Source organism: Zootoca vivipara, chromosome 2, assembly GCF_965207765.1.
Source record: "Zootoca vivipara chromosome 2, rZooViv2.hap1.1, whole genome shotgun sequence".
Classification (NCBI taxonomy): Eukaryota; Metazoa; Chordata; class Lepidosauria; order Squamata; family Lacertidae; genus Zootoca; species Zootoca vivipara.
The window spans coordinates 41,078,569-41,091,525 of record NC_142584.1 but is presented as its reverse complement, the minus strand read 5'-3'; the positions used below and the strand labels follow the sequence as shown (position 1 = coordinate 41,091,525).

Sequence of the window (12,957 nt, the reverse complement as noted above, 5' to 3'; positions counted from 1 at the left end):
TTGACAGAACAAAAGCACAAGGGAGGCTAGATTTAAAACAAAAACACTCCCAAACATATGTCCCAGGGCCGTTTTTGTTGCTGATGTGTGTAGATGACAACAGGCCTCTAGGAAGTAGCGCCCCGTCCTATGACTGCTCAGTGCAGTTGGATGTTCCCAAAGTCCCTAGCATGTGGGGGCATTCTTTTTAAAGCTGATGTTATTTCTAATCACCATCCTTGTCCTTCATCCTTGACAACATTAGCATATCAGGAGTTCCTGGCACAAGTAGGATTTCAATATATTTCAAGCAGGTTGCAGTAGAATGTTCTGTACAGTACACATCACATGGCCATTGCAGAGTCCCAGAGAGTGAAATCCTGACAGTAAAATACAATGATCCCAACTCTGTGATGCAACCTACAACAGTACCAACTGAATGACTGATGCTTGGAGAGACGAAGGGAGCTCTAAAATGTCTTCCCTTCTAACCACATTAGCCAAAGTGATGCATAACCAAGATCACATAGATAAATAGAATGTGTACCAGAGAGTGAGTGAGTGAGAGAGAAAGAAAGAAAGAAAGAAAGAAAGAAATAAATAAAGAGAAAGAGACAGACAGAAAGACTTTACCGTGAGCTGCTCCTGTTGTGAAGTGGCAGTGAAAGGGAAGAGACAAGGAAAGTGAGTAACATTAAGAAAGAGAACACACAACATATACCCCAAACGAACCCAATACCACATGCTGGCTCTGTTCAGGGAAGTTTCTGAACCAAATTGGTTTTTCCTGCACCCTTCTTTGTCGGCTGCCTTAAAACACAGGGTAGTAATGTGCTACAGATCTTAGGCTAAACAAGATCAAAACCTTGGTGTTGAGAAAATCCTTCATGCCACCTCAGTTGGAAACCTGGGAAGTTTCCAGCATCACTGGACAAAGCATTTCTTACAAAGAGGACAAATCTGTCTGCCCTTGCTCATCCAAAACCAAACAACAAACACAAAAAACCACCTGAGGGCAAAGGGCAGCAGCCAAAGGTGCTTCAAAAAATCTTATTCATCCCTTATGTGGAGCTAACTCACATTCAGATTGTACTTGGTTTTTATTCAAGGCTTAATCTTTACCCTAAATTTACATATCCTTATTCTTTAAAGCTTTTCGGTTTCTCATTCAGCATCCATTTCTTGATGTGCTTGCTTGTATTTTTATACTCCTAATTTCCACTAACATAAAATCGAGGTATCAAATTCCAATGGTTACACAAATCCTGACCAATTAATGAAAATGAAGAGGAGTTTGATTGAAATACCAAGTCTTTATACCTAAGCACGCTTAGTAGGGAAGAAGGCTGCAATCCTAACCCCACTTAACTGAGAGTAAGCACTATTGAATTCAATAGGATGTATTTTGTAGTAGGCATGGGTAGGATTTTAAGTGTGACTTGGTTCCAAATAAACATATGTGAGATCAGGTTGCATGCCTCACCACATGATGTGGGAAGCCAATAAGGCTGTTTAAGTCTGGGACACTGTTTAACAGTTCTCAGTCCGTACCTCTAAGCTAGTACAAATAAAAACTATTGTTTCATGAAGCTGTACTAACTTTCCCTATCGAGGTGATCATCTTTTGTCCAAATACAGATAGCAATAGTGGTGGGGGAGGCCAAGCTTTCATCGGCACAATTTTTTTGGACCTAGATGGGGTAATAGCAATTATCTTGACACTCCTCTGGTGATCCTAAGTTCCAGTCTAGAACAGTGGCTATGAAATGAGTTTACAATCCAGAATCTAGCTGCTTAACACACTGGTGTGGCTGCTATTGATGCAATAGTATGAATAAACATAACGCGGTGGACTACAGAGCAGTTATACAGTCAGATGACAGCAACACAGTTGAAAAACAATACAGACCCTTGTACATTTAATTGAAGCTGGCATGATTGGCTCAAAAAACATTTTCTAAATGCTGATGAAAATTTTAATGAAACTGATGAGAGATGAGAGAAGAACAAACCAGATCACCAATGATATGGAATGCATAAGAAAGAGAGGAAAGTAAAAGTGCAGTAGAGGGTGGCAAGTTCCATCAGAGTAATAAATGACTGGGAAACACAACCACCAACAATGTCGCTGCAAAGTGGTTTGCACTGACTTTTAAAATGCCAGTTATGTCTGACATTAATCCTATTCCACTACTCTTCTATGGTGGCAATTGTCAGAAGATTACGAAAGAAAATGAGACCCATGGTCTCCAGGAGCCCCAAATCTCTGATAAATCTGTCAGATACCCATCATCTCTAGTAGTGCACCCCAAATTCTCTTCCATAGCTCTTGCTGCCCTTATTGTTTTTGAAGCAGAAGCACTGTCCTAATCAGATCTCCAAGGCTGAGTATATAAGCATGTGAATGTTGGATCAGTAGAATAAATGCTAATCTATTGCAAGGTGAATTCACAGCTCCCATTCTTCAGTCCTGCAGGTACAGGGTCAAGTTCCATTGTGTTAAGATATTTTTGAAAATGGGATATCTGGAAGAGTGAGCTACGGCAGGCCTTAGGGACAACTACACTTTCACCCTGCTACACAAGCCAGGTTACTGCAGCGACATAGGCTTGCCTTAGTCACAAGTTCACAACACTACTGGAGCTTGCCTTTCCATGTGATGGCACTGGCTCAGTGCCACGTGCTGCATATGCGATACCTGACTAGAAACTTTAGTCACCATTCCAGGATTTCAGCCTCAGTTCTTCCCCAAGCTTGTTCTATGTCCGGCCACTTAAGAGATATGCTAGAACCGCAAGACTACCTTCACCTGAGATGGCTACAGAGGAACTCGCAGTACTACCATGACAACAAATAATCATGAATAAAAAGGGCATATGGAGGGGTCCATAAGTGAAGCATTGCAGCCTCAGGCCAGAAGCAAAGGTTTCAAATGCTCACTCTGTATTCAGGCTGCTTTGCCCATCGCCTCAGGATGGGGGGGGGGGGAAAGGTTACAGGTGTGTGATCTGGGAAAAGAGGCTGAAACACCTCCAGATTAAATTTCACCTGGGCATGACTGGAGACAGCAACCCTGAGACCCCAGTGCATGAGTGAAGGCACTTTTGAGGAGGCCATAGCACGTTCCTAGGTTCATGCAGAGAGCCAAAAACTATAGAAGAAAGTTGCAGATGCACGGAAGAGCTGGAAAATGGGTGCAAGGCATGCAGGTAGGGAGGAAATAAGGTGGCTATTCCAGGAAAAAGGCTGACTGCACTAATCTGGTAACCTTTGGGTTGCTGTGGAATCTCCTACCATCCTTGTGGTTTGTAGATAGAAAATATGAGATAAGGTTTCATTAATAATACAGGTGAAACTCGGAAAATTAGAATATCGTCGATAAGTGCATTTAGTTCAGTAATGCAACTTAAAAGGTGAAACCAATATATGAGATAGATGCATGACATGCAAAGCAATATATGTCAAGCCTTTATTTGTTGTAATTCTAATTATTTGTTGTTAGGCAGGTCAATTATAAATTGAATGTAATTAATGGAATGTAATAGCGATGTTTATTTTTGTATTATTGGAACTATTTGTTTTATTACTGTGGAATTTCCAAAAGAAAGCATTTGAAAAAATAAAAATAAAAATAAAAAATAATAAGTTGTATTACTGAAATAAATGCACTTTTCAATGATATTCTAATTTTCTGAGTTTCACCTGTATTTTTCTCATGCATCACAAGAGCCTCATGCTGAATGATTGAGTGCAGAGCACCTCAGAAAAACTGCCCATGCCCTTCAAGATTTCTGGCCTTGATGAATTTTGGGATAAAGACACTAGGCAACTAATTGTTCACTAGCAGAAGCCTGCACAAGGACAACCCCAACTGCTGCTGGGCTTTCCTGCTCTTCTCCCTCCACATAACCCCCAAATTGGCTTGGAGGGTGGGAACTGAGAGAACCTTCAGGACAGCACCTGAGTGGAGGAGAGAGGACGTTCCGTCAGGCGAACAGCAATGCTTGCCCTGATGAAGCAATTTCCTTAGTGCTATGTTGCATTCCTCCCACTGCAAATGCATATGGAACTTCACCTGCTCGCACACTCAGAAAACATTGTTCCACTTGCCTCCACTTCACCCCCCACCCCCGTTTTTCTAACCACAATTTAAAAGGTAAGCTCACTGGGGCTGGCGTATTGGTTTTTCTTCATGGGTTGCAGTGGCAGGGCTTAACCAAATGACATGGCCACCAACACATCCACACAGCCCCACCACTCACTCCAGCCAGGGCAGAAAGCATACCTGCCAAGTCCTGGACTGCAGAATCCAGGACCGGCAGCTGCGTGACACCGGAAGTTGTGTAGACGCAACTTCCGGTGTCGCTTTACCCATCTATGGGCACCAAAAATGGTCGCCGGCAGGAGAATATAAGGGAGAATAACAGGAGACGAAGTGATACGGGGGACCGCCGGGAAACGGTATGAAAAAACGGGGGTTTCCTGGGCAAAACGGGGTACTTGGCAGCTATGGCAGAAAGGGAGTGGGAAACAAAAAAATGCCCTATTGCTGGCATAGTGAAGAGGCCCAGACTGGGCCCATTGCCATCATGTGATTGCATCAGGGCTAGTTCAGAATCCAGCAGATCCCTTGCTTGACTGACTCTGACCTTTCCCTTTTATGGGGTTTACCCTGGCTATATCCAGTGGTGATATTGCTGGTGGTAGCTTCTGCCTGACTGCCATTTGTGCAGGCACATTGAGGTACAGTACTCTACAGTGGTGAAACATCTCTGCTGGCAGGGTTGGACAGAGGCTCACCTCTGCCTCATCCAACCTCCCCTCCAGCCAAGTGGATTGGATTGCAGCTTAGGGCTCACCTGCACTTCTGCTTGCCCCGTGCCTAGAAACAGGGTGAAACTAGGCTTTATTTCACCAAGGAGCCTCAATGGTGCCCCCCTCTGGAGGCTTTGGCCAGTGCAAAAACCTGGCTAGCTCCCCTGTAGCTATGGCTCCGCCTAGAACAGTGGTTCCCAACAGGTGGTCCGCGGACCCCCAGGGGTCCGTGAGCTATGCCAGAGGGGTCCGCAAGATGCTATTAGAATAAAAAATATATTAAATATATTTCGTATGATAACAGATTTTTTGTTTTGGCCGCTTCCTGCATGAGCAGAGTCTAGCGCAACACTAGAATTAGATAGAGGCAGTAGTTCTGCTGTATGCCGTTAGGTGGCGCTTTACAAACACTACTGTTTTGCAAAGAGGCAGCAAGCGCATTCTACTAACGCTCACCTCCCCAATATGCTTTGCGCGCGTCGGCTTCATTTGTGCGCTACTGCGCAGGTACCCTGTCTTCTCCATTCCCCTCCCTCCTCCCTGGCGCGTGCTGCCTCTTTGCAAAACAGTAGTGTTTGTAAACAAAGCGTTGTTTTTCGCGGAAGCTACAGTTCGCGTAGTTAAAAATGGACCGTTGGTTAAAAAGTGGTTCATCTCATTAAGAACTGAAAATTAAAACTAACTGTATGCTGATGGTGTACTCTGTTGTAACTGTAAAAAACATATAAATATAAAATATAAAAAGACTCTTAATTTGGCTCTCACTTTTTAATTTTAGGATTAGGAATTAATGGGGGTCCTTGTCACAATAGCGGCTTGATAAGGGGTCCTCAAGAAAATTTTGTTGGGAACCCCTGGCCTAGAAAGCACAGGGCTGAGTGGTTTTCCGCTTGACCTGCTCTTTCTAGGCATGAGTCTGAGTGGTTTCCCCTTGACCCACTCCTTTCCTAGAAAACACCTGCTATTCTGCAATAAACAGAACAAATGGCAATCTGGGGGAAATCTGCTAAAGAGCGGTTTCCCCAGGAAGAAAGCAGCAGGGCAAGAGGAAGTGTGGATAAGCCTTGCGATTGCCATGTGTGTTAATAGAGCTATAACATGAACAAACAACAGAAGTGGCAATCTGTTAGATTGTTCTTTCCTCTTCTACTACACCTTGGTCCAAGCTCCTAAAAAATATTTCTAGGAGGGAAAATGAATATAATTCTGTACCTTTAGAACCAGTTACCCTTGGAAGCAATTAAGATATTCAAATCCTGTCCAACGTGCTCTGAATCAATCAGCACTACAGACTGCGCACATCCTATTTTCAGCTGAACCGCAGACACAGGACCCAGGTGTGATGTTCCCCAATACTAAGAAGTCTCTGCTTGTTTCTTCCCTTCCTTGTTCCATGTGGGAGCAAAGGAAATCAGGAGCTGGGACCAGTTCAGTCAAGCCCTACGATAGGGATAGCCAACCTGGTGACATTTGGGTGCTTACGACTGAAATTCCCATCAGTCCCAACATAGCCAATGGTCAGGGATGATGGGAGTTGTAGGTTACATCCACATACATTAAAAGCCGTCTTATACCACAATCATGGCTTCCCCCAAAGAATCCTTGGAACTGTGGTTTGTTAAGGGTGCTTAGAGTTGTTAGGCCATACCTCACAGAGCTAGAATTCCTTATCAAACTACAGTTCCCAGGGTTGGGTTTTTTTTGGGGGGGGGGGAGCCATGACTCTTCAAGTGAGCAGTGCTTTAACTGCGTGGTGGGTGTTACAGTGGTCCACAAATCTGGATGGCATCAGGCTGGCTACTCTGCCTTATGAAATGGACCAATTGCTGAGGCTGCTAAGCAGGAAAGTTCTTTTCCAGTATAGCACTGAAGGTTCTTGGTTATAAATCACTATAACTTCATTTATTGATAAAAGTTTGAGACTCAGTTCAGAACTCCAGACATGATGTATGATGCTTCCGAGACTTCAGGAAATTCCTACTTTATTTTTCATATGATGAATGGGATATCTTTGCATCAGCCTACCCTCTTTTTTCATTCCAGTAAGTTCTTCATTATCCCAGAATAAGCTCATGTGGAATTCCTGTATAAAATTCTTTCACCCCTCAAGATTGTACTCAGATTTTCAATGGAGATTTTGTCATGGTTTGAAAAAAGCTGGATTTGTCCAATTATAGCTTTATAGCCTACACCCAAACACACTTATGATTTTATTGGCATCCTAAGAAATTGTCGACAGAAACTTGAGGCAGCTCTGTGAGGTAATGAGGTACCCAGGCTTGTGGAAGGTCAGAAACAGTCTGCCTTCTCCATCAAAATACATTATTATTATTATTATTATTATTATTTCTACAGTGTGGTATTGTAAATGTAGGTTAGTTTTACATTTAATCAACTCTTTCTCTTAGCTTGAACATGAAGTAGTGGAGCCTCTCTACAAATGATGTATGCTTCTGTTATCACTGAGAAAACAAAATCTTAGCCATGCCAGCCTTTTGGCCTTTTTGCATCCTGATATATCCATTCAGTGCAACATAGGAGATCATTTTTTCAGAATTTATGGCTCAGATTCCCACAACCTGCAACTTACAAGGAGTCTGAAAAGAAACAGGGGCAGTCTGCCATTCCTATAGTTGGCCCTTGGGGAAAACTCCACATGCAAGGAGCAACCCAAGCCAAGGGGAGAGCACACAGATTTGGAGTGTCCATGCTCTAGGAAGGCTTATGGCAGCACCGGAAGAGGGATTGTGATGAGGGAATGGGCAGGGGGGGAGCAAGTTGCCTATGTGTTAACAACTGTTAACAAACCAATCATGCATCAAGCTTCAACATGAGTCTTTTCCAGAAGAAGGGAATGAGCTGTGCTTTCTGCAGAAAGAGGTAAAAGAAAGAAAGCACTATGGCTCCCTAAAGAAACTTACGTGAAGGCAAACGCCACCAATGCTCCACTGACCACAATGAAATCCAGGATGTTCCACAGGTCCCGGAAATAAGCGCCCCGATGAAGGATCAGTCCTAAGTCAATCATCTAAAGAATTAACCAAAGCAAAGAAACACAGGGTTCTTGAGGCACTATGCATGGTTTTGATTACTGTAATTTTGAGATCCCCAGTCCCCTAGTGTCAATTACTATTGTTTCCATAATTCCACCCTAATGATGGAGGTCAGTCTTGCTGGGCTCATTTTACAAAGCAGGAGATCAAGGCAAAAAAGAAAAAGGAAAAAAAGGATTGACTTGCATGAAAATGAAAATGCTAAGAACAGACCACAGGTGCAGCTCTAGTACTCATGTGCAATGCAGAAAATAGCAAACAAAGGATACTTCATGCCCAGTTCAAAGACTAAAATCTGGTTTTTATGAATATTGAGAGTTGTGCATCAAGGTGCTGGCACAACACAGTCTGAAACGCTGATTGTTTTTCTGGATGTGTTGTACACACAATTTCCTCCATGACATAATCTCTCCCCACGTGTTTAATGGTGCTGCTGTCACAGGAATCCTGACTGGGTAGAGATGGGGTCTATGCAATACTGGAGTTATCAAACCCCACACCACAGAATCCAGAGTGTATGAAAACATTCTGCAGCACATATACTGCTGCTTGTAGGCAAATATTTCACTATGCCACTCTGTAAAGCATGCATTAAATTCAGAGCCACTTCAAATGCTACAGTAAAAGGACATATAGCTTAGCATTTTTACTACGTACCAATCACACATTTTCTGTAATGTTAAAAGAGAAAAAAATATATGCAGTCATGTGGGAAGCATGCACCCAGGAGCCTCAGAAGTGAATGCAGAGTGAGACCTGTCCCTTCTGGAACCCATTAAGCAGCTTACAGTGAACTGTTGAATTACGGTAAAATCAACTAATGCCTGGAAAAGCTCTTCCAGCCTAATGGAACATAGGAAGCTGCCTTATATTGCATCTGACCACTGATTTTGCTCAGTGTTGTTGACAATGACTGACAAGGTTTCAGACAGGAGTAATTCACAGTCCTGTCTGGAAACACCAGGGACTGGACCTGGGGCATATAATGCGTGAGCTATGGCCCTTTCTCAGCTACAGCCTTCCCCTGTATGATTCTAACCATGTTTACTCAAATAATTCCCATTGATTTTCAGTGAGACTTAGGGCTCATTCACACTTCCATTTGCCCTGCTGCTTTCTCCCAGGGAAACCTGTGATTTAGCACTGAATCACAAACCAGGTTTTTCATGGATAGCTGTTTGTTTCGATTTAGCACTAGAGCATGGGTTTTCCAGGGGAAAGTGGAAGGGCAAAGACAAAACCACTCTGACCTGTGCCTAGGAAGCATGGGGTGAGTGGAAAACTGCTCTGATCCATGCTTTATATTGGCATGGGACAAGTGGAAGCGTGGATGAATTGTGGTGGAAGTTAACCTATAAGGCGCTATGGTGTCATCTAGTGGTCCTCAGTCACAACTACAAGCAAATCCTCTGGCTTGAGAGAGTATATACAGAAATGGGAAGCCAGGAGGGGGGGGAAAGTATGCTTAGGGCTGTCAACCAAGTGAAATCTATTCCCCTCAGTAAGAGACCTGGGAGTTACGATAAGGGCATGGAGCAACCATTATGTCAGCAAACATGAAAGACAGTTGTAATAGACAGGTGAGTGGAAGAACAACTGACAGCAGGGGGATGTGATGGAATGCAAGCAGGAGTCAGAATGAATGACAGGTCTAACAGTGTCCGGTGTGAATGGCAGCTGAAAGAGTGTGAGGAGTTGAGTAAAAATGCAGGAGGGAATTAGGTGTGTGAATGTTAGAGAGGGAATGAATGAATGAATGAATGAATGAATAAACAAACGAAGGTATAGGTAATAATATTAGGATAGTTCTAAAAGAGGGGGTTTAACTTATTTTTTATTCTTTATAAATTTACTAATTGTTCTGGTATATTAAATGCTTTTTGTAATTATTTTGTCATTTTCCATACAGAATGGTTGACATAAGCACATACAAAATGCAGTAAGAATGAGGAGTGTAACAAATAGAAATAGAAATAAAAAATGAGAATACAGAGGGGAGGGGAAATTTAATTAATGAAGGTGTTCTGTCCGGGTGGATTCTAGAAATACCTCATTTTAGGAATGGTTAATAGTATCTCATGCTACCTATTTGCACAAACCAGCCTTTAGTCCAGATCTTGCTCTGTCTTAGCACTCAACTGAGCAGATCTTAGTTCCCAAGTGAAGTGAAAAAAGCCTGTCACACAATCAATCTGCGGTAGCCTCAAGAGAAGGCAGCAGTGTGAACTACGGCACACTTTAGCTTGTAAACCTGCAGCATGAAAACACAATATTCTTCACTATAATAACCACCTTTGGGCAATAATGCCTTGCTTTCTTAGGCCCAGTTCAGTGCCCTCAAGGAAATATGCTAGCATATTTGAAATTTTTGTAACTTTCTAGGAAGACACTTCACACAAACGGCTTCCTGGGTGAAAATGTTTCAGTTTGGCTCTGCTTTCAAGTGGCTAACATATAATACAGTGGTACCTTGGGTTACGAACTTAATTATTTCCAGAGGTCTGTTCTTAACCTGAAACCATTCTTAACCTGAGGTACCACTTTAGCTAATGGGGCCTCCCGCTGCCGCCGTGCTGCTGCCACACAATTTCTGTTCTTATCCTGGGGTAAAGTTCATAACCCGAGGTACTACTTCCGGGTTAGCGGAGTTTGTAACCCGAAGTGTTTGTAACCTGAGGTGTTTGTAACCCGAGGTACCACTGTATATGAATTAGGGCCCCAGATATCTGTCAGTGTCACCATGTCTGTACATTTCCTCACTGGTGAATCTAAACTTGTGTGCATCTGTCTTAAGTGATCAGTCAAGCTCCAGCAGAGATCTGCTCCAGGCTGTCTCTTGTTTTTCTTACAATTCTGGTCATGGGGGCAACTGTTATTGTGATTGCAGCATGCAGCCACAACCTTCTCCTGAAAATTGCTCCCTCCCCTGCTATGATGCTTTTATACTATGCTTTATAACTGTAGCGGGGATATTTTGTTTTGGAGAGGGAGTTGTAGGTATGGAGGAAAGGGATAGATTTCCTCTCTGTGCATGGTGCAATCACAGTAACAATCCACCCCTAGGGCTATAATTAATTTAAGACAATGAGATGTAGCTGCACACCACACAATAAGCATACCCTTAAAGGTAAAGGTAAAGGGACCCCTGACCGTTAGGTCCAGTCACGGATGACTCTGGGGTTGCTGCGCTCATCTCGCTTTACTGGTCAAGGGAGCTGGCGTACAGCTTCCGGGTCATGTGGCCAGCATGACCAAGCCGCTTCTGGCGAACCAGAGCAGCGCACAGAAATGCCGTTTACCTTCCCGCTGTAGTGGTACCTATTTATCTACTGGTACTTGCACTTTGACGTGCTTTCGAACTGCTAGGTTGGCAGGAGCTGGGACCAAGCAACGGGAGCTCACCCCGTAGTGGGGATTCGAACCGCCGACCTTCTGATCGGCAAGCCCTAGGCTCTGTGGTTTAACCCTTACTTGTTAATAATTGTCTATGTACAACTGTTGTTTTTTTCTGAGGGGAAGAATGGTTTGGAAGTATTCAAATCCATATTGTATTTTGGCAGAGAAGTTAATCATACGGTAACTGCTTAGAGATTTTTGAAATATTAAGCAGTATATACATTATAAGAAAGAAAGAAAGAAAGAAAGAAAGAAAGAAAGAAAGAAAGAAAGAAAGAAAGAAAGAAAGAAAGAGAAAATCTTATTTCTGAAATTTTCACTCGACCTGGGCAAGCTAAGAAAGATATGAGTGCCTGTTGGACTACTAAATGGGAAAGGAAGTGTGAAAAGGCTCTTTTGAGCGATCCCCCCAAGGGACATTTGTTTCTCTTGCCCCCCCCAAATACTGATTCACAAACATTCAGCCCAGCTCTACTTCTGCCCTGTAGCTTCAAGTTCTCTGTTCCAAACACTACCAAAATGTCATGAGATCACAGGCTCAAGCCCAGTTCCCCAATTACTAACCTTAACAACCATTTCAAAGGTGAAGACACCTGTGAAGACATAGTCAAAGTAACGGAGAACCTACAGGGAGAAATGACATAAAGGAATTAAAAATATAGTTCAGGTCTCACCACATCTCTGAAGTTATAAATCCTAACCAAACTTGTGACCAAGACCTTGGCTTCCGTTTTGAAGTCAATATTGTCCCTAAATAGTCTAGTCAGCAGCACGGAGATAAGGTTCAAAGCAACAAATGACAGATTAAAGACTCTTATATTATCTAGAACCAAAAAGTAACCCATACTGCATTCTGGTCACTTCTCCATCTTTTCTGAGATACTACTGCCTTACTGATCTGTAATGAGGGTGAGAATTTCAAATTGTGTTTTACTCTACTATCACCTTATGGAGTTCCCATTGTAACCATTCTATCTGTGGAAGATGCTAATGGAAACATAAAGGGCATCTGCATGTGTAACATCTTATCTCCATGGGAGTTACAGCTGTCCTTTGGCTTCTGATGTTGTTGCACGTTTAGACCTTTAAACCTCCCCCTATAAATAAATTCAGACAAGACTCAAATTTTGGTTTGGTTTTTTGCAGAATTTAGGCCACAACTTTATTGATTACAGCAAGTGAGTGGTTGCATAGGCTCTGGTTTGACTAGCTCCTTGCACCATTGCAGGTAGCACTGACCCAGGGCATCAGCATGGGTCAGCCTAGGGTGAACACCTGGAATGGCGGAAAGCCGGGGACACGCTATATCCACCACCCAGATGTCCCCCTGGACTCAGGCACGGGCACAACCCCTCTCAGGGTTGACCAAACCATTGAGTCCCCGGATTCCTTTAACAGAATACCTTTCACATAGGGATGGCGAGAGCATTCCCCCACCCCTATCACCTGAACTAGAGCCTATCTGCAACCTTACAAGTTGTGACGATTTGCTACGCGGCAGGCGAAACCCAAGTGGCACCAGCTAATTAGTCAAGTGGAGAAAATTCCTGCCGTGCCCCTGTCCCAATGACAGATGACACACGATGGCATAGCAAGGTCAAGCGCACAAGCCCTAAAAGTAGGGAGAGGCGGGCGGGTGTTCCGATGCACTGACCAAAAGAGGAAGTTCTGAGTCACGTGCATGGGCATATATAGGTCCCTTGATCGGTTTGGC

General features: G+C 43.3%; 1 protein-coding gene across 3 annotated transcripts in view; it reads right to left on the bottom strand.

Annotated features, from left to right (window-relative positions):
• The window catches only part of CACNA1A (calcium voltage-gated channel subunit alpha1 A), a 272,529-nt gene that overhangs the window by 76,538 nt on the left and 183,034 nt on the right, over positions 1-12,957 (bottom strand). For all 3 annotated transcript variants that reach the window (XM_088661718.1, XM_088661717.1, XM_088661716.1), the window contains 2 exons: positions 11,808-11,867; positions 7,716-7,822 (listed from right to left, as the gene is read on the bottom strand). In XM_088661718.1, coding sequence (XP_088517844.1) covers positions 7,716-7,822; positions 11,808-11,867 — 167 coding nt within the window. The remainder of the gene's footprint in view (positions 1-7,715; positions 7,823-11,807; positions 11,868-12,957) is intronic.